Source organism: Colletes gigas, unplaced genomic scaffold (assembly GCF_013123115.1).
Source record: "Colletes gigas isolate AHSC1104 unplaced genomic scaffold, ASM1312311v1 Colletes_gigas_Sc00009, whole genome shotgun sequence".
Classification (NCBI taxonomy): domain Eukaryota; kingdom Metazoa; phylum Arthropoda; class Insecta; order Hymenoptera; family Colletidae; genus Colletes; species Colletes gigas.
The window spans coordinates 7081496-7104250 of NW_025106638.1; the positions used below are offsets into that span (position 1 = coordinate 7081496).

General features: G+C 40.1%; 1 protein-coding gene across 1 annotated transcript; it reads right to left on the bottom strand.

Moving 5' to 3' along the window:
- Positions 1 to 860: 860 nt before the first annotated feature.
- On the bottom strand, positions 861 to 9239 carry LOC122397364. Its single transcript, XM_043396485.1, has 6 exons — positions 9186 to 9239; positions 8928 to 9114; positions 8628 to 8862; positions 8402 to 8558; positions 1157 to 1318; positions 861 to 1016 (listed from the first exon to the last, which is right to left on the bottom strand). The coding sequence occupies exons 1-6, from the start codon at positions 9237 to 9239 to the stop codon at positions 861 to 863; spliced, it is 951 nt and encodes a 316-aa protein (XP_043252420.1).
- Positions 9240 to 22755: the final 13516 nt, after the last annotated feature.

Genomic DNA, 22755 nt, shown 5'->3' on the forward strand with positions numbered 1-22755 from the left:
GCGAGAATCGTACGATTTTTTCTAACTGGCGGTATTTAAAACATTTACAGTTGTTACAGTTAAAAGCCCACACGTAGAACGTTCGTGGCAGTATTAGATTTTAATGGAGTATCGACCTTTTATCCATGTATGACAAGTGCTGCTCACGTCCGATGAATCACAGACGATCTCGAAGAACGCTTAAAACCCAAATGCACGCGGCGAGCATACGTTCGCCGCGGCACAACGGTTAATAATACTATCGCGTTCAACGACTGGTTCTTAGCAGCGCCGCTGGAAAGGTCGTAAGACGTTGATCTTTCGCATTTTTATTCGCTTACCGAGCAACCTTTATTTTCTCCGTTCGAGAGCCGAGAAAAAGTCGCGTTGCGGAATATGTTGCGATCGAAATTCGTACACCGGGAATCGAGCGATATCGAGCCTCGTAATGTATCGGGCAATCGTAGATATTATTGTCCGATAGTATTGCTTTACCGTAAAAAGGGTTTGACGTTTTATCTGACAAAGTAGGTTACGTTATTACTCGTGGAAAAGAAGTCGACGGAGCGAGCAGCGACTGCAGGTCGGGTGGTGCAATCACGGCGAAGCAAAAATCTCGTAGACTGTCTGCGTTCCCTTCCTCGGCACGAAGTTTAAATGTTAGCCACAATAGCGTGCCATGTCAGCTGAATCGTGTCGAAAGAAACGGCCGAGGGGTTCGATAGAAGGGCCTTCTACTCGAGTTGAACTCGTTGTACGGCTCGCGTTAACGTACATTGGAAAAACTATGCTCCGTGCACGAAAATTAATCGACGCGTTCGTTGGGAATGTGTTTTTTTTTTTTTTTTTTTTTTTAATTTTTGAAATACAACCGCCGCAGATTATTCTCGCGGCTTCTCCGGCTCGAGATCGCGAATTTTTTCATAATTTTCCAGCGTTTCGTACAATATAATATAGTTGTCGCGAAGTTGAACCAAACGATGCCACAAGTTGATGTGAATCATGTCCGTAGGCTCTGACCCAGCTCCGGCTATTACCTGGTAGAATCGAGAGTTTCATTAACAAGGTTGAAAGTGCAATTGAAGATTGTTGTTACGGTCGCGTTGATTCGAAAGGGAAATTAACGCATTCACCGCGGCAACGATACGCAAGAGCTGCAATTAACGTTAAGGATTACTTTGTCGGTGGTCCGTCGTGCGCGATTCACTTGAAGGTACTTAAGATGAAAGAACAGCTCGTAAGCCCAACAGTCGATAGTCTCGGTGCTGCGAGTTGCGTTTGCCAGTTCGATCGACGGCGATACGCTGGTTACGGCGACTGCCTGGAGCCAGCGTTTCAACTAAACGAAACAAATATTTTTTTTTCCCATGCAATAATTCTACTACACTGCGTGTCGTAACTATAAAACCAATCTAAAATTTTCAATTTTATATACAGGGTGTCTCACCCGATTTTGACATCTTGATTTTCTCGCTATTGTTACTCGTAACAAAAAATGTTTCAGCGGAGGCTTGAATGGTATCGAGTGGAGCATATTCTGATGTTATTAGTTTTTTCGTGAGTGGACGCGTAAAGGTCATATAAAGGTCAACTTTGTTTTTTTAAATGGAACGAGATATTTTTTAATACATCGATCGATTCAGCTGGACAATCGTTATAAAAAAGTACTAACTGTGTGACGTCGAAAAATTAGTAGTTCAGGGGATATTTCAATTTAAATAATTCTAAAACACCATTATTGTTCTACTAAGACGTTAGCGTTACATATGTACCTCTATACGAGTTTCAATAATTTAGTACAATTTTCATGTTTTATTGAAAAAATATCGGCTGAACCGCTAGGTGTACGATTTTAAGTGACAGTCACTGTATACTCTTGTTGAAATTTGAAGAAACGGAATATACCATATTTGAGATCACGTTAGCAATCTATGTTTCCTTAGAAACAGTTGAATTATATTTATTCTAAAAAAATGAACTATAGAAAACTGATTTGTTACTATTTTATAATTATAGAATCAAGCATTCGAATGTTGTTTTCTCTCGATATTTCGTCAGTTTTGTTTTGTCTAGTGTGTTGGAAGTGTAATAATATTAATTTGGTTAATAATGCCACGTGGAAGTTATTTAAATGAGCAGGAAAAAGGCAAAATTTTAGCTTTTCGCGAATATAATGTGAAAATACGTGAAATTGTACGTAGACTTAATTGTTCTCACATTGTTGTGATGAATTTTTCTTTAAATCCCGATCAATGTGGACAAAATAAAAAAAGGGAAACCAAAGAAGAAGCTTTCCCCCAGTAAAACGCTTAAGAAGCACATAAGAAGATAAAATTTCATTAAGGCTTCACAATTATTAATTAAGTCGGCATAAAGAAGCTAGACGGGAGTTTGCATACACAATCATTGATCGCAGTTGGAATAATGTAACAAAATTTAAACGCGTTGACTTTACGTATTAAAACTATTTCTTTGCATACTTATTTAATCACTTTGTAGATGATGTTTTCCCACGAAAAAAAGTTTAATTTAGACGGTTTTGTTGGTCATCGTTCGTGTTGAAGAGACCTCCGGAAAGGAACCTCAATATTTTTTAAGGCGAAACTTTGGTGGTGGTAGCCTTATAGTTTAGGGAGTTTTCTGCTTGTATGGCTACCTCTAGCATTCCCGATGACGAAAATTAATAATAACGAATATACTAAAATATTAAACAATCGATTGTTACCATTTATATATATGTAAATGAAAATAAAGAAACAAATTGGACTTTTCAACAAGACAACGCCGCCGTTCATATACATTGATGTTTTGAAATGGCCAGCGTGTTTATCAAACCAGAATCCAATAGAGAACATTTGGAGTATTGTTGTTCGAAAAATCTATGCTGGTAATAAACAGTATCAAAATATATCCGAATTAAAAAACGCAATTGCAACCGCAGGTAAATCTAGTAATGCAAAATCTAGTAAGAAGTATGAAAAATCGACTAATTGAAATTTTTGAAAATAAGGTAGGTTCAATATGTTACTAAATTATTGTTACAACTTATTTCAATTGTATTCTCAGTGTAATATTTGTATAATTTGTTTAATAAGAATACCCCGTTATTCCGGTTTTATAGTTATGAAACAAGAATAAATCAGTTTTCTGTCATTCTTCCTTCTTTTAGTGGATACAATTTATTCTTCATTGGCAGAATATCGTTTCTTAACACAATTTCAAATATGGTATACTTTGCTTGTCATTATTTTAATAGCAACATATAAAATTTTAGAGTGATTTTATAGTTATTACACGCAGTGTATTTGTAAGTAGCGTTGAGCATTAATTGATTAAATTGTCATGGTTACGTTACTCAAGCGTTACAATATGTTATACGTGAATTTATTTATAGAAATATTCAACACAAAATATTTAGTTCAGCTTGATTAAAACATCAGTTTGATTTTTGGCTAAGAGGATAGTAATTAAATTTTTTATCCTACCAGTGTTTAATACATTTTAGAGGCATTAGTAATAGATCTCAAAACATTCTTTTGAAATTATTGAATTTAGAAATAAAAATAGAGGTTTTGAAAGTTACAGTATTGTTTCTTAAATGAAAAATATTGAATAATAGTAAATAAACGGAGAAAAGAATGCAATATTGTTAGACTTGATAGCTAGGGTCAACAATGGCGAATTTCTTTTTTGCCTGGAGAAAAGAACTGTCATAGTTAATAAACGATAATTCGTTTTCTAACTTTCTTGTGTTTCTTTTTTTATCGATACAATAAAAAAGAAATAAAGAAAAGCAGAATGCACGGAGAGGGACACTTCTCTTACGAGTACAAGCTACACTGACCCGAAGATCGCCATATTCCCCATCCCTGGTTCGGACGATAGTAATATTTATCCGCAAAGTGTTGGTCCGAATCGACATTCAAGAGTTTGCGATTGTTCTACGGGGTGTAAACGATAACTTTGGCAAAAATCATAGGGTAAGTAGAGGTCCCATAGGCAAGTATTTTGAGCATGGGAACCCGTGTCCGGAAATGCACCAGTAAAGAATTACGGCGATCTTTAATTTTGGTCTTTCGCGCCTGATGGGTAGGCAAACTTTTTTTAGTTTATTGTTTCTTGACCATGATTTCATTAAATGTTTACGTTGTTCATCGTAAAACTTTCAATGTTTGTCATCTTTGTCACCTACACGACTGACCCACCTCAAAAGAAACAATTTCCAGTGCGATGGGTTTTCTATCCATCAGGCGCTAAAGACCGAAGTTAAAGATCGCCGTAATTTTTTACTGGTGCATTTCCGGACGGGTTCCCATGCTTAAAATACTTGCCTATGGGGCCTCTACTTACAGTGGCGGATTTAACAGGGTGGCAAATGAGCAGGTCCATCTTGGAAAAAAAAATTTTTTTTTTTTGTTTGTCATAATTTTCATACCGTACACGCGAAAATTTAATTGTAATTCTGTTATGTATACAGCATACTATAGGAATAGTTTTGTAATTCCAACTTGTTTGTGTCAGGATAATAATATATATATTATAATTGTATAATACAGCTCAGTTCTGTTTATTATATATTCGCGCTTTCCATGTCACACTCAGTCTCGCTTGCACGTTCTGAATTCTTTCGCTCCAAAACTCTCGCTCTATCATGCCCATTCGTTTACCGGCTGCCCAGTTGACCCCCGATCCTTCTGGAAGCGTTCGGGGTTTCCCATTTTCATCCGGAAACGACTGCCTTGACGCGTGCCGTTCAGGACTTCAGGTGTAGTGCCCCGGGCCCTCCTCTCCCGTCACCACGCAAAGTCACCACGAGTCAGAGTTGGGCATTGACTAAATAAACAATTATTTAAGAAACGTATCAAATACAAATTACTTTAACCGTAGATTATTTGACGAATAAAGTTAATTTTTTATTCGTCGAGCGTTTCAACTTCAGCGTGGAATAAATTTTTCAACTTTAACTTTTTTCGTCGCCGAATAATTTTCTAGCGCGTGTTTGACCTGCCGAGGACCGTCATTGGGCGATACTACATTGTAATGCGCGCGCCAGGCCTCAATCCCCGGTCCTTTGCGGCTTGAACACGCGCCAGAAAATTATTCGGCGTCGAATAAGGTTAAAGTTAAAGTTGAAGTTGAAAAATCTATTCGACTTAAATTAACAAAAAAAATTAACTTTATGCGACGAACCCGAGTCAACTTTATTCGACACATGACGAATAATTTTTTTAACTTTCATTCGTTATATGAAATTTATTTAAATGAAAATTTTGCCCATCTCTGCTCTCAGCCCTTATTTCCACTTGCGACTAACAATGTGTGTCGTGCGGCTACAAACTCTTTTGTTTGAACCGCGCGGAACCGTCAGTCGCGGAACCGTCAGTCACGTGCCATATACGCCAGAGGATATTGTAGTATAAGGATAAGAAACCGAAGAGTGGATTTATGAAGAGGAAAAAGAAAGAGAAATGGAAGATGGAAGAGGCAGCGAATGATCCAAGACAAGCAAAAGTCCGAAAATTCTTTCAAAGTAGTTCTGTTATCTCTACTAAAAACCAAAATGAAGATAGTGCCGAATGTGAAGATGCGACTGTAAATGAAGCAACCAATCAACCTGTGATCAGTCAAGGCGAATCTACGATTCATAATGAACCTGTCATTGCAACGTCCAGTGGAACAGGCTACGTTGCAGAAAAGTTTAATGAAAGTGACCCCGTAAATTCTACGTCTATGAATATATCAAACGAAAAGGTATATCGACCAGCAACAACATCTGTGCTTCCTACTGGATCAACACCAAAAATTTTTGAATTTGAGAATGATAAAGGTCTTTATGATAATGCTAGTGGGATTTCTTTGAATGTGGATCAAATCAGAGCTCTTTTGTTGACAGGCCCTTAACAGCCTAGAGAATGTGATATGCCTGGCGGGGAATTCAAACAATCGAGTGACAAACGTCGATTCAACTCTTCATTTTATTATAAGAACAAAAAAAAGCCTTTCATGGAAGATAACTACAGTCCCTGGTTATCTTATTCACCAACAAAAAATTATGCTTATTGTCACTACTGTTGGTTATTTGGCGATGAAACTGCGAAAAAAAGCATTTGGTACGTTGGTTTCACAGACTGGAAACATTGTCATCAATCGGTCACACAACATAGTTTAAGTAAAGCCCATCTCAGCAATGTAGTCGCTGCTGCAACATTTCTCCAGAAAAATGATATTCGTCATAAACTCGAACAACAAATAAGCGAAGAAGCTAAGAAATGGCACGCAATTTTGAATATACTTTTTGAGACTGTGAAAACTTTATCTGGTTGGGCGTTGGTTTTTGTGGTCACCGTGAAAATTTACAAAAGGTTGAGCATCCCGGTATTTATTTGAGTATCATTAAATTGATTTCTCGCCATACTCCTATTCTACATGCGCATCTTGAATCGCCAGAAAGAATCAAATATTTAAGTAAAACAATAACATATGAGTTACTCAGTACATTAGCTGATCAGACCAGAAAGTTTATTGTTGATGAATGTAAAGGTGCCAAATTTTTCACGTTAATCGCTGACTCAACGACGGATATTGCTCACTTGGACCAAATGGCTATTTTGTTACGATACATTGTTATTCAGAATGAAGGTTCAACTGCGTCTGCAATATGTATCAAAGAGAGTTTTTTGTGCTTCGTTCAACTGACAAAAGGGGATGCTACATCTATTTGCAATATTATAACCGCCATATTGTTTGATAAATATGGTTTCCAGAAGAAGTATTTGTCTGGTCAGGCCTATGACGGTGCAGCGGTAATGGTCAGGACGTGAAGGTGGTTTGCAAGCGAAAATGAAGGAATATGTCGGCGATGAGACATTTGTTCCGTATATTCACTGTATCAATCATCAAGTGGTTTTGGTGCATGCTGCGGAAGAAAATGCGAGTTCTTCGATTAAAGTGTTTTTTGCGATAATCCAAAGAATTTACAATTACTTTGCGCATTCTCACAGACGATGGGATGAACTTTTAGAAGCAAGCAAAAATCCATCACGGAACTCCAACAGTTTTGGCATTCAGCTTTTAAAAGACCTTAAAAAAGAGATCTTCGAATCCGATGCAGACACAGAAGACGGATTATCATACGATGAAGCTCACAAATCACGCGAACGAGTACTCCACATTAAAGGTTTAAGTACAACCCGTTGGGCTGCACGTATAAAAGCTATGGAAGCATTCATCCAAAATTTCGAGTGCATCGTGGATTGTCTGGAGAAGGAAATTTCAAGGGACGCAGCTACTGGAGATGACATAATGACTGCTCAATCATTGCTTTCTTCATTAAATTGGTTATTTTTTCTGAATTTGTTATGGTGGCATTCTGTGCTTGAAATAATCAGTGTTGCGCAAATTCAACTGCAGAAGAAAGAATTAAACTTGATAACGGCGCAGCATTGCACTTGAGCAGCATTGAAGAAAATGAGAGATTTAAGGGATGAAAGCGCCTACAATAATTTCATCACAAAAGCGAGAAGTCAGTGGGGAAAAATGAGCTTGGAACGTGCTGATTTTCCAGTTGCAAGAAAACGGAAAATTAAGAAAATGCCTGGTGAAAATAGCGTTGACTGTGTTTTAGAGACGCCTGACAAGCATCGAGCCAGTTATTACGAAGTTCTCGATACAATGTGTTGCGAATTACAGGATCGTGCAAACGGTTTCAAAGAGATTAATAACGTTTTTGGTTTTTTAATGCCTGAAATACTGCACAGCATGAAACCAAGTGATTTTGAGACCAGCACAAGTATTTTGTTAGAGAAATATACTGATTTCTTTACAACTGATCTCAAACATGAATTGTCCAGTTTCGCTGATTTGTATTTCGCGCAACAGCATGATTCTTCAAATGACAGTCCTTTGCAGTATTTGGGATTTATTGTGAAACATAATTTGATGGACAGCTTTCCGGAGTGTTGTAGTCTGTTCAGATTGTACCTAACATTACCAGTTACCACAGCGAGCGCCGAAAGGGGCATGAGCTCTTTGAAAAGAATCAAAGAATATCGCCGTGCCACTCTAGCTGAGGAAACCCTTAATGACTTCAGTATTCTTTATATCGAAAAAGCAGTTGCGAATAAAATTGATTTGTATTCGACAATCGAAATATTTGCTGAACAGAAAGCAAGGCGAGGATTTAAAACTACATAATAAGTATCATGTATAAACATGTATAAAACTACATAGTAATATAATTACATCTGTACTACTACACTTAGCCCGTTTTTAGTAAACTATTTCTTCATTTTTCCCGAAAAATGGGCCCCTCAGGACGTTTGCCACCTGGGCCTTTTTCCTTAAATCCGCCACTGTCTACTTACCCTATGATTTTTGCCAAAGTTATCGTTTACACCCTGTATGTTAGTTTGAGAATTCTTACGATGGTGGTGTCAGCGATGAGTTTCACTGCAGCGGGTCTCATAATATCGATAAGATTTCCAATGATCGTGGTATCCTTCTTGAGCGTGGTCACGTAAGTCGAGAGAGAGCAGTCCCAATTCGGCGAGGGACCGCATTGTGCGTTTTTTAGCTTGTGCCTTCGCCAGGGAATAACACGGTCAATAATTTTTTTTATTTCGCCGGGGAGATATTATCGGGCCTCTTACCGTTGGAAGAACGTTGAAATAATGTTGTCGATAATGTACTGAGACGGAACAACGACGATCTTCTTCGTGCACGTCGCGAGGCTGCTGACTATAAATGCTAAAAGTTTTCCGAGCGGCCCGGGTCTTCGGCGTATAGTGCATCCGATTACGCCTCGCGATCGATAGTATTTTCTTTTGGAAATTCCGTGTCTCGATCGACTGCGATCACATATCGACAGAGGGTAGTAACTCGAGACTAAAGGAACCAAAGTGAAAAGGACACTGTCTATGCGATTTCATTATTTTCAATTAATAAATTACCAGCATAATCCGAGATGCTGTTTATGTCCCAATTTCTTGTTGTAGAAAGCGTAGACGGACACTTGACTTTCCGCCCAACGGAATTGTTATTGTACTTGCTGTTTTTCACAGAATCGGGCATGTACTCGTTGACGAGATTATTCAACTCGATGATTTTGCTCGGGAAGGTGTCTAAACAAGTAAAGGCCTGCGCGAGACAACGTAATATAGTGGCCGCTGAAGAGGTTAAGCGAATAATAACAAACTAATGGTTCGTACTTCTCGATGAAGACGCTCGAGACACGGAGCCTCGTCATTTGTCTCAGAAGTCATCACGATATTTCACATATAGTTGGCTAACCAGCGTAATCGGATATTCCACGTGAATTTGGACTAACGTTCATCTTGGCATCCCCGTAGGGTGAAAACCAACGACCACGACGTTCTGGTAGCAGGCGAACGGGATACAGGGAAATTTCGACAACAAACGATCGCGATGCAGTGTCCATCGCGCTCACAAACGTGAATCTATCGCCGATACGCAATCGCACAAAATTGTTAACCCTTTTACATACAAATACCACGAAACGTAATGCGCCCGAAAAATACTATTTAATTTTATTTAACCGCGCAGGTGGGTAAGCTTAGAAATAATTAGTATTGCTATAGGGGGAGTTCCTCTAAAACCGAACAGTTGCGATATATTTAAAGTGTGATACGCTATGCGATCGTTATTTCGCATAAACAATAGTAGAGATAGATTAAAAAATGATCAAGTTTCGCCATGTACTAGTCGCGCGTATACAGCTAAAAAAGTCAGTTGATTGTTGCGTCTAACTAGAAGCTAGTGTATCGTACAAATTACAAACTACTATACCACTCAATTTTTGTAATGAAAAAACGCGTGAGTGGTATTATTATATCTTTTGGTAAGCACTTTTTTAATTATCTTTGTATTTTATGTGATAGGAGCACAGACGACTTATACATATGAATAGACCTTTCACCTTATGTGCTTTCGCGGCCGAATCTGACTGCCATACCGACCTAAAAATTCGGAGGTGATTTTAGCGGCCTCTTCTCATGGATGGCGGTCAGTTGAGAAACTAGGCACTGAATTAGTTTAATGGGCAGCCAGCTGAATGTGTGCGTAAATACATGTGACTTGACTATGGGAGGGATTGAAAAAGTATAGCTTCGAGGATTCGAGAAAGGCGGCGAATGTGAGTCTATCCTTCTTGCTCTCAACACAGCTAAAATTCGAACTCGCATAATCTCGAGTGCCCAGACATTTTTTACTTTCCGACTGTTGAGAGCTCGTACAATGTGTTGCACGTCCAGAGCTCTTCTTGCACGTCTGTTGATATGCAAGGCGTTGGTTGTGTAGTGGACTGTATTTCTGTTGGACGTGGACCCTCTCTCGTTCGTACGGCGGTGTATGATGTTAGACGTTTTGTAACCTTCTCTCCGATGATCTTTTTTTTTTTTTTTTTTTGTTATTATTCGTGTTTAGTTGCAGTACCTGGGGCTGGGGGCCCTATAACCTGCATTTAGGATAATTGTTAGTGCCTGGTATATATTTATGTTAGTGTGGGGTTGTGGTATTTCATGCGTTCAGGCTAGAGGGAAAACTTTCAAAAACCTCGTTTTCTTGCGTCATGCGGTTAGTTTGATAGTGGGGGTTGTTAGTTTAGGATGAGTCTGGGTGTTTTTATCCGCGTTTTTAGTGGGATAGTGATGGGGTCATAGTTCCCTAGAGTGGCTATTAGGGGATTTGGGTGATGTAGGTTGGAGATTTGAGCTGCAGCGGCCAGCTTCATGACATGCTCGCGAATATATTCTATTTGTGCTTCCTCATGCAATGAAGCAGTTGTGTGGCGATTCTCTGGTGAAAGAGGTTTGTTTAGTATGATGCGGAGATACTTATTCTGTATTATCTGAATCCTGGACAGGTGTGTGTTGGCTGTGGTGCACCAGATTTCTGCTCCGTATGTTAGGATTGGGCGTACGCAGGTGTAGTATATGCGAAGTTTCAGAGAGGTAGAGAGTGGACTGTTTTTGGCTATGAGAGGATAAAGCATGCGTAGGATTCCGATGCCTTTGCAGGCTCGGTCGTGTGTGTTGTGTTTCCATTGTAGTTTTGTGTCGAACCAGATTCCTAAATATTTAACTTTGTCTGACTAGATTATGGGGTGGTTGTCTATGGAGAGGTTGGTGGGGTTGGGATTGCGCTTGCAGGTGAAGAGGATTGCCTCTGTTTTGGTGGGGTTTAAGGTAAGCTTCCAGGTCTGGGTATACTGATGGATGCTATTGAGGTGGTCTTGCGCGTATTTTACCGCTTGATTTGGAGCCCATGAGGAGGAGTAGACTGCAGTGTCGTCGGCGTAGAGTGCGAGTTTGGTGTTGTGGTTTCTGGGGATATCGTTTATATATATGTTGAATAGTGTAGGGCCAAGGACTGACCCTTGAGGGACTCCTGTGTGTAGTGGTCTGGGTGTGGATTTCGTGCCATTGTGGTTTACAGTCATCATTCTGTTGTGTAGGAAGCTTTGGGTTATCTTGATTAGATGTTTGGGGAGGTTAATGTGCTGTAGTTTGAGCAGGAGTCCATTGTGCCAGACAGTGTCGAAGGCTTTCTGGAGGTCTAGTAGGACTAGAGCCACCGATCTGTTCTTGTTCACTTCTAGCGCAATGTCTTCCTGCAGTCTGAGGGCTTGGTGGATTGTGGAGTGTTTGGCTCGGAAGCCGAATTGTTCTGGGATTAGGGAGTTGTCTTCTGAGAGGTGGGATTGTATTTGTATCAGGATGATTTTCTCTAGGATTTTGCCTAGCAGGCTCAGGAGGCTGATTAGTCTATAGTTGTTAGGATTGGTGTGAGCTTTCCCTGGTTTAGGGAGGGGTATGATTTTAGATGTTTTCCAGGAGCTGGGGAAGTAGGCCAGGTTGTAGGATTGCCTGAGGATGTAGTAAAGCTGGATGATCATTCGGTTGGGTAGGTTTTTGAATTGGAGTGCTGTGATTTGGTCTTGTCCTGGGGATTTGTTGTTTTTCAGGTTTCTTATGAGTCTGTGGATTAATTGTGGGGTGATGAATTGTGGGTTGAGTGGAGTGGTGTCGGAGGAGGCAAGGTTCTGAGCGAGGAGATCGGCTTCCTGGTCAACAGGGGTGTTATTAGGTTGAGGGGGTGGTAGGTGGAGTGTTTTGGCTAGGAGTTCCACTTTATCGGAGTTGGTGTATGCTGTGATGTTGTTGGCTGTGAGAGGAGGTATGGTGTGTTTGTTGTTTTTCAGGGCTTTGTAGGTTGACCAGAGGGTGGTGGGGTTGGAGTCGATTTGGGAGAGCTTGCGGTTCCAGGAGGTGTTTTTGAAGTCTCGGATCTTGGTCTTAATTTGGTTTGTGAGGGTGTTTTTGAGGTGTCTGTGCAAGGGGTTAGCAGTGTTCTGGTATTTGCGCCTGTATCGGTTTCGGAGTTTGATGAGGTTGATGAGCTCTAGGTCTGGCTTAATGGTTTTGGAGTAAGCATGGGAAGTGGTGGTTGCTCTGTTGTGGTAACGTAGGATTGATTTTTGGATTTTGGAAATTTCTTGGTTTATGTCCTGTGTGGTGTTAAGGTGCGCGTTGATAGGGTAGTTGCTACCCTGGTTGCGAAATTGGAGCCAGTTGGTGGTGGAGATTGTGCAGTTTGTGAAATTTGTGCTGTTTGTGTTGTGCTTTAGGATGATTGGGAGGTGGTTGGAGGGTAGGTCGTGGATGGTGTAGAATTCGGTGTAGTGGGAGGAATTTGTTAGGAAGATATCTATGTTTGAGGGTCTGGCCCGAGGTTGTTTGTGGGAGTATGTGTCGCTGTGTGCGATATGGTACGAGTTTTTTGTCATGTGTGTATATAGTGTTTTGCCGTTGGTGTTTGTGCTTGTGTTGTTCCAGCAGGTGTGTTTGGCGTTGAAGTCGCCCCCAATTATGAATTTTTGATTGTGTGTGGTTAATGCATTGAGGTCTTGTTGTGTGAAGCGTTTGCTGGGAGGTAGGTAGGCTGCGCCTATGATGGTTTTAGGGTTATTGGAGAGTTGGATGAATATAGCTTCTACGTTGTTCAGGAACGGCAGTGGGAGTGGATCGAATTTTAGGCTCTGGTGTATTATGATTGCTACTCCTCCTTTTGGGGTTGGGCGGTCGTTTCTGATGATGCTATATCTGGTGAGTCGGATGGAATCAGCTGGCTTTAGCCAGGTTTCTGAGATGAGGGCTATTTGGATTTGGTGATGTTCAAGGAAGAGTTGGAGTTCTGGGATTTTGTTGAGGATGCTGGTGGCGTTCCATAGGATTATTTTTGGGGGGAGATTAGCCATTTATAAGCTCGGCGGCTTCTAAGAAGGCTTGAAGTTTCTGGACTTTTGTTTGGCATGTTGATAGTTTACTGTATAGGAAGTCTAAGGCGGCTCCCATGCTGGAGATGTCTAGTAGTTCGTTAATGGCTTGCGCCTTGGAGAAGAGGTTGGTGAGGTCAGGCTGATTTGGGGTTTTCGGGTTGGGAGTGGAGTTAGCGGTTACGTTGGCGTACGTTCTCTGGTATATTGGAGCTTGAGATGGCTTGGTTGATTGGAGGAGAATTGTGGGTGGGGTAGGGAGGCTGGCGATTGTGGGGGTTATTTGGGGAGCTTTGAGTGGGTGGGCTTTAGCGGCTCTCTTCTGTAGGAAGGCTAGAAGGGAGGGACACTGGCTGTAATTTGCTGGGTGTGCGCCCTTGCAGTTGCAGCAGGTGGCTGGGGTGGTTGGGGGTTTGACGCAGTCCTTAGTGAGGTGGGGTCCTGCGCACTTTACGCAAGCGGGATTCTTTGTGCAATTTACTGAGGAGTGTCCGAAGGCTTGGCAACGGTAGCATTGAATGTAGGGTCTAGAACTGTTGTATTTTTCCCAGTAGGCGCGGGTGTGCCCTAGGGACCTGACTTGGTTTATTTGCTGAAGGGTGGTGCCCTTGGAGAAGACTAATTTATAGGTTGCCAGGTAGCTGGTTTCTTTCCTCTTGAGCTCCGTGCAGGAGAGAGGGTTGAGGCCTTTGGCTTGAATTTCTTGGATTATTTGGGACGGGGGGAGCTTGGGTAGGCCTTTGAGGACGACTGCCATAGTTTTTTCGTTGGAGAGTGTGTATGTATGTAGCTGTATGTTATTGGAGGTTAGGATAGATCTAATTGCCTGGAAGTCGGAGGTGGTGGTCGTGGTGATTTTCACCTGGTTTTTGAGGTACTTAACCTCGAATTTTTCTTTGGCTGTATCTTCGAGGAGTTTACACAGGCCAGAGTGGTTTACTATGGTGGAATGTATGAATATTGGTGGTGGCTTACCAGAAGTTGAGTTTGTTTGGGTTAGTGGAGCAGAAACCTGAATGATGGGGGGCTTGGTGGTGCTGGCGGCGTTGGTGGTGGCGCAGCTGGGGCTGGGGTCTTCTGCGGCGAAGATGTCGGCGAGGGCTCCGTACCTGTTCCTAGTCACGACGGGGGGTGGAGCGATGGCGGCTGAAGTGGCAGCAATGGCCGTCTCCTTCACGGTGTTCTTCGGGCGTGGTAGCGTGAAACCGTCCGCGCTTGTCCTTTGATCGGCCATTGTTGATTCAGCCGGGGATGCAGTTCTTTTAGAGTCGGATAATGATAGGGTTCTCCTTCTTATAGTTGGAGTGTACGGTTTGCCATCCTGCCTGTTGGCCAGACGGTGTGTATGTTTGATTTTGTCGGCCAGCGTGGGCCTGGTCCCTTCTTTACGCTCAGGTCGTGTGATGCGTGAGGTTTTTTGGTCCTTCAGTGAGTTGATCAGTGGGGGCTGCTTGTCGGCTCCTCCGCCCACTCGGTTTGTTTGCTGTGTGGTTGCTTGATCTTTCGTTTGCGCTCGCTTTGGTGCTGGATATTCTTACAACGACTGCTCACTCCAGCGGTCGGTGATCGAATCTCTCTCCGATGATGTCACATTTCGCGCCTTATATCCTAATGCAAGAAGTCAGCCGCATCCAATCAGAACCTTTTTCGTTCAGGATTGGTGCGCTGGTACTTCTTGCATTTCGTAACGCGATGGTGGACCGCGCGTCCCAGGTATTGGGAAATACCCTGGCCCAACGGTCAGGACCAGGTCGCGAGGCCGCTGGAGCGGGCCCTTTATGGCGGTTATTATGTACTTTGGTTTGCATTGACACTAAAGCCATTTAGCTAATGGCTTGTAGCATCAATGCAAACGCTGAATTGCCATTATAAATGAAACGACATGTTTCGCGACGCAACACCGACCTATGTAGGCATATATGTATATGTTCTTACGCTTGGGTACAAAAAATACCCGCGATCACTATATTCGCCAAAAATACTAAGTATACAACTGGTCACCCGTGTTGATTCGGATATTTCATCCTACAACATGGTTGGGGACCAGAGGAAACAAAATAGCATGCGACTCACCAACTGTAGAATTCAAGCACCCGGGCGACGATGTCGCCTAGTAGGAGTCATCAGCGAAGTCATCAGCGACGTTAGAAACGAAGTCAGCATCAAGGTCAGCAGCGAGATCATCGTCGAGTTTCTCTAGATCCACAAGTACGCTGATGGGATGTCAGGATCCTTTAGAAGGAAAGAGTAAATGTTTTTACGAAAGGTTTCTACCGTATTTGAAAACTTGATGGCAAATTTAAATCAAACGACGATTTAAATCAAAGACATGATGTAAATAAAATTAATATAAAAAGATATGAAACAAACAATTAATTAATGATTTATAATCTTTATACTCCTGTGACGTCACAATGAGCAGCATCCGACTTTCGATTATTCGATAGATTCAATAGTGTCTCTTAAAGATGAAATATCGATATACATAGGGAACTCATTTTATCGAAATATGTACTAATTAATATGTAAATATATTCATTTTTAATTGAAATTTTAATAAATGCTTTTCATATAAATTGAGTGAACGCAACAACAATAAACAAATAATATGTATAAAATATACAAATATATTAATTTTTCTCGATGTTTTTCTTTTGCGTCATAGGACTCCCACTGAATACTGTTCCTGTCTGTTACTCGTCTGTACCTATTTCTAGTGTATTCTATAATATTCTTTAAAAATAATTTTATTCTTACCATTGTTAGCATTCCTAAGCCAAGGATAATGATGCGATACGTTTCTTATCTTTTAAAAGCTCGGTCAGGTTGTGTTTACATTCTCGGAAGCCGGCCACTCGACTTCACCATCTGCGTGACACTAACACTGTTGTTTTATGCGTCTATACTATGCATTGTCTGTGCCCTTAATCCCTGTGTTACGAAAAAATATCGCGTTCGGCGTCTACTTCACACTTCGTTTATGCCTGTAGAAGACTTCTTTCCAAACTTCGTCAAGTTCAATGTTATCGACACCGCGTCAAAGAAGGTTGGATATCTAGTGAGAATTAAAATAAATATCTTTAGAAAATTTAGTAGAAACAAAAGAAACTTTTATATGAAAAACTGATTGAAATTTAGATTGAAAGTTAATACTTACGCATTATATGGTTATAATTAATATATTTTAATTGATCTAGTTATATATGCAACCAATAACAGATCGATATTAGATGAGCCAATGACAGCTTCTCATTGTGACGTCACAGGAGTATAAAGATTATAAATCATTAATTAATTGTTTGTTTGATATCTTTTTATATTAATTTTATTTTCTTCATGTCTTAATTTTATTTATTTTCAGTTCTTCGAGATATAAGGTTTAACCTTTATTTCGAAGATACACATCAAGAGTCGAGACGGACTACGTGACTTCCTCACCCCACTCTCCACTCCTCGCGCGAGAGACGTGTCCGATCCTGTTCGTCATTCTTCGTCTGGAAAATGGTGTGAGAAGTGCGTTGACAGCTTCGCGTCTAATTAGGTACGTATTTTTTATTTTTAACCATTTCTATTCTCCTCGTCATTCTCCATCGATGCAATTATACAATATTAATAAGTGCATATTAACAAATTTGTGTTTTATTTCTGTGGCAGCTCGTAATTACAATTCAACCACATGAGACTCTCAACTGCGGCCAAACTACGGTCACGCTATAGACGCGACGCCATAATGCTTTGAGAGTTTGTGAACACGTTTCGACAGGAAACCTGTATCTATACGAAAAAGAGTATTTGGCGATGCTCACGTGCGAAAAATGTAAGTATCCTTTGTATTTTGTTCCGCGTACGCTTAAAAAAAATTGTTTGATTTAAATTTGCCATCAAGTTTTCAAATACGGTAGAAACCTTTCGTAAAAACATTTACTCTTTCTTTCTAAAGGATCCTGACATCTCATCATCGTACTTGTGGATCCAGAGAAACTCGACGATGATCTCGCTGCTGACCTTGATGCTGACTTCGTTTCTAACGTCGCTGATGACTTCGCTGATGACTCCTACTAGGCGACATCGTCGCCCGGGTGCTTGAATTCTACAGTTGGTGAGTCGCATGCTATTTTGTTTCCTCTGGTCCCCAACCATGTTGTAGGATGAAATATCCGAATCAACACGGGTGACCAGTTGTATACTTGGTATTTTTGACGAGTTAAGTGACCGCGGGTATGAAAAATACCCATGAGTTATATTTTTTTAGTGCAGGCTAGGGTCTTCTTGCACTCGCGTTTTTTAATGTTATCAATAAATATTACACAATATGATTATTACACTATTTTGATAACATATATATGAAATATGTTTATTATCTTTATATGAATTAAATAATCGAGTAGAATATGAATTAATATAATGTGAAAACATTATATTAATCGTATGATTGAGTAAAATATCTTACATCATTAATATAATTATTAAATATTCGTTTTATTAATTAATAAATGAATGATAAAATCATATGATGTATTTTATGTGCAAGAAGGCGTTTCGCGACTGGTCGATTTTCAACTCAAAGGAACATGCATGTTAATTTTATTTTTTTTTTAATTTACTTTGACGACAGAATCGACCAAGGTTAATTGAATATTTTGAATAATAATTTAACAAATTTATTTCAATTTGCAAAGTAAATTATTTTATCATGAAATCTTTATTAAAGTCTTACATTTTGAACAATTAAATTTCAATCACTTCTTGAATAATAATATCTTTCAATATTAACGTACTCTGTTGTTGATATATTACATATAACAAGTCGAGTCATTTTAATTGAGAATAGATACCGTTTAGTTAATTATTAATAACCAGTTGTTCCAGTCAGGATTTTCAGGATACTTTTCCGTGTTCGTTGCCTAAGTTCATGCACATGCCCAAGTGTTATTTGCACGAGCGAAGGCAACGGGGCACGATGACTTAGTTTGTAACATTTACAATAATAATTTATCCGTGCGACTGACAATGCTAGTGTATCGTGCACGATGTACTGTCCACATATGTGTGTTTGTGGCTAGGTTGTGGAAGTGCATCGTATCAAAAGTTCATTACAATTCAGATACAGAATTTTTTACCATTAGATTTATAACAATCGTAATAATAGTATTAGACTTATAGTTATGTTATAATTATATTATAGTAAAATGCATAATGAATTAGCTTTTCAATCTTATATAATCGTATATGTAGAGAGTATATTTTAATAAAGACTATATCTGATATATTAAAATGTTTTACATAAATAATAAAAGTACGTATATAAATAATAAATGGGCACTAGCTTTGTCAGTCCACTGCAAAAACTGGTACGTACACAATTAGAGTATGAATGAGGTTGTGTCCGGGTGTCGGAGGAACCCCGGGGAGTCCTCTCTAGTTTAGGTCGCGCCCGGATATTGAGAATGAGAACCGTGAAGTTTTTGTTTGAGAGACTGTGTTTTGCATTTTTTTAAATATAGGGTTAGGTAGGTAGGTAACTTATTCTCTGGTGTGTGTGTTTAAACCTAAGTAGGTAGGGTCAGGGCAGGACTGTCCACATTAGTAATTCGGGTAGGCGCGTTTTCGCGTGGCAGTTCTGTTCCTGTAGTTACGATTTCGAGAGTAGAAATCTTGTTGATTCAAACGGTGCACTTGTGCTGTTTGTTTCGGCTTTATTTTCGACTCCTCGAATCGCGCGACTCTTAAAGTCGCTCTCTCGCGCTCGCGGTCGGGATTAGGTCCCTTTCGAAACGTTCGTCCCGCTCGAGATTCACCACGTATGCTCTTGCAACAATTCGTATATTGTTGGAAGACTACGTATTGCACAAAATCTCGAGCCCGGTCTTTCGTAAGTTTCAGGCATCGGCAGGACCGCCGAAGAAAGAAAAGGCTCTCGATGAGCCGAAGAGGCCCTGACAAACTGTCTCAAGAGTGGGCTGCAACAAATGGCTTTTCATCTTCATCCTCGGATGAGAATGGAAAGTCATTCCTGTTACTACTTTGTCACTTAACTCGTCTGTAGTTGTAGTTAGTTTATTTTTCTGACTCGCTCACGTATGCATGTACCTGATGGTACATGATTGCACCGTACATGCCAGCCATCCCTCCCCATAACTCGCGGTTATGATATACATAGAGTTGCGAATATCCAATAATCGCATTTGCTTGTAGAGTTGCGAATCAATGTTTTTCGCGTTTCCTTTTCAGGGTAGTGTTGCGCCTTGACACGATACGCGATTGGTTTTTTGCAAACTTAGGCACCGAATGTTTGCTTAAAAATAGCGTTGCGAATTATTAATAAACGCGATTGCTCGTAGAGTTGCGAAATACTATTTTTCGCGTTTGCTTTTCAGGGTAGTGTTGCGAACAATCACGATTCGCGTTGCTTTTTTACACTTTTATATATATAATAATGGATGTCAACTGCGTTTGTAATTTTCACGTTATAAATTAGCGTTGCGATCTTGATTAATCGTGCGATTTTTTATTTAGCGTTGCGATATTTTTAATGCCCAAATTCTACCCCAATTGTAGTACTAGTAGTAGTTAGTTTATTTTGTGGCCAGTACATGTCTATCTACATGTACCAATAGCCCCTGATTAAAGTTAGAGTTGCGAATAATATACAATGTTCTCGTTTGCTCGTAGAGTTGCGAACAAATATTTATCGCGTTGATATATCAGTGCTGCGAATAAATACGATTCGCGATTGTCTTTATGCAAACCTAGGAACCGGGCGTTTGCTTTAAAAATAGCGTTACGAATTTTTAGTAAACGCGATTGCGAATTAGAGTTGCGAATTACTATTTTTCGCGTTTGCTTTTCAGGGTAGTGTTGCGAATAATTACCATTCGCGGGTTGCTTTTATTCTTACAAGTCGCGTTTGGAATTTTTTCTATTATAAATTAGCGTTGCGATTGTTGATTTATCTCGTTGTTGCCCCGTAGTGTTGCGATATTTAAAACGTCTAACTTCATCCGCATATGTGCCACTCTATTGTAGTTTGAAGTAGCTTGATGTAGTTAGTTTCTTTGTACAATTTTATTTATTGTCTGATTTATGTTTCAGGGAAACATCGTGGGATTAATCAAGACACCAAGAAGAAATATTTTTTCATATTTATTTGTTTTATATGAGTTATATATTTTATTGGATATGAGTTTTTGTTTCAGGAAAACATCGTGGGAGTGACGAAGACACCAAGAAGAAAATATCTTGTCATATTTCTTTGTTTCATGTCGGTTATATTTATTGTATATGAGTGTATTTATATTTCCTCATATTTCTTCATGTTTCTACAGATTGCGTTAGAATATAAGTACAAATGTATATAGATTACAAGATAAAAAAGCGTTCTCCTGCCGTTTATTAAACATTACCGAAACGTGTGCGTAAATTTAAGTGGGAATGATTAATATTAAGATACATATTAGTATTCTAATATGCAAGGTCCATACGTGCAGTTGCACATTTCTGGTTGGATCTTCAGGATCCTTTCTTCGTTTTGTACGAGTGTCTTGTTAGGCACTGTCATAATGCAAGTATTTATTTAAGAAGGAACAATTAATAATAAAGTATATATTGATAATTTAGTAATCAGGATTCATACGTGCAGTTGTACATTCCAATTTCGTTTCTAGAAAACATGTGATGGATTATTTCACATGTATCAACATTTTGTTAGGTTTTTGATCTCTTGATCGGTCAGAGTTCGTGCGTTTTAGAAAACATGTGTATCATCTCACATGTTTTGATTTGATTCGTTTTAGAAATTATTTTTGCCGAAAATAGAACAAATTGGAGGGGTCGCACGATCAAAATTTTGAAAAAAATTTTTGACCAAGAGTAACTAAGGTCCACCCTATTTATCCATTTTATTTCTTAACACCTTAGAACGCAACCGTTCGAATACTTTACCGAATAATTGTATACGTATTTCTCCACTGGATCTACATATACGACCCGATTGCAACCATCGTTTTTTTGAACACAGTAAAAGGGTTAAAAACATTCTTCCGTCTTTCTTTCTTTGTGTCGCGATCACAAAAAAGGAAACAGTGAAAGTTGCGAGCATTTCGAGGGCGAGATACAATCGATGGATCTCAATTGCAAGGCCAACGATCCACGTTTACTTTTGCTCGGACGTAGTGTTTGTTCAATCATGCATCTTATATCACGCTTCGATAGAATCTTGTTCGAATCCAAGCGTGTATGGAGCATTCAGAGTATCCGCTCTTAAATGTCGTTTCCATTAATTATAGACGATTAACTCATTCGAGATAAAGCAGGAAAGATCTTTCGAGCTGGGGTCGATGTCTCGGTACTTAGCCATCGATACATTCTCGTAAAACGTTAGACACGCTACCTTTTTCCATCGATTCTACGATAAACTCGCAGCAGTATACGCTTTATTTGCAAACTGTCTTTTAATTATTAATAAAACATACGTTTATTCCGCGTTCGCCCGTACGATAAAAAAGCATTCGTGTTGGATGAACAGCGTTTAATAGCGTATTTGTAAGCACGCATATTTAAACGCTGGCTGATAGATTGTGTACAGATACCAGGCATGCGGTCGTATTATTGCGAACACAAGCCCGTTTTCTGCGAAACAGAGGCTCGAGATAAATAGTGTAACGAGCGTTTCGCCGTGCGGTGTATAGGCTGCATTCAAAAGCGGACGGTTAATGAGAATGCAATAGGTGCCTTAACTCCATCTAGGATCGCCAAGCTGGAAACGGATGTGCTTCCAGATTTTTCCTAATTAAGATGTGGCTGGTGCAACTCCATTACGTAAAGCAACCATCTTGATTTACCGTTCGACTCGACGGCGATCTGGCTGCAACAAAACCTTTATGGCCACGAGAGAATTGGAAAGACTCGAAAAGGGAGAGGGAGACGAAGGGCTGCTGGTCTTTTTCCATCATTCTCTGCTTCTGCTTCGTCCTTTCGTTTTCGTTCTCGTTCTCGTTGTCCTCTTCCACGTCTTCCTCTTTGCTTCTCTATGTTCGTGTCCGCAAGTTTCGCGGAGGTGCCGAGGTGAGATCTTCTCAAAGATCTACCTACGATGCACGACAGCTATTACTGGTAGTGCCTAGGGCTGCCTGGAATGCGATGCAAATTTTATACGAATCGGTTACACCACGACCCGCCGAGTACCTCTTCGAATCCGAACCTTTGATAGGCTCGGCAAGATCGTTGAATGTCAAATGGCGACCTTCGGCGGGAAAGGAACGTACGTCGAATCCCTTTACATATGCAGTCCTCAAACGTTATCGAACGGAGTATGGTGATATCGAGTTCGTTTCTCCCAACGCGACATATTTATGCGTAATATGGCCGAGACCTTACAAGTCGGCTAACTAACTAATCCAGTTGGATTTAGTTGCGGAACCCAGCGGTAACAGGTTATTGGTGGTCTGACATCATACGCGGCGACAAAAAGGCCGACAAAAACTGGA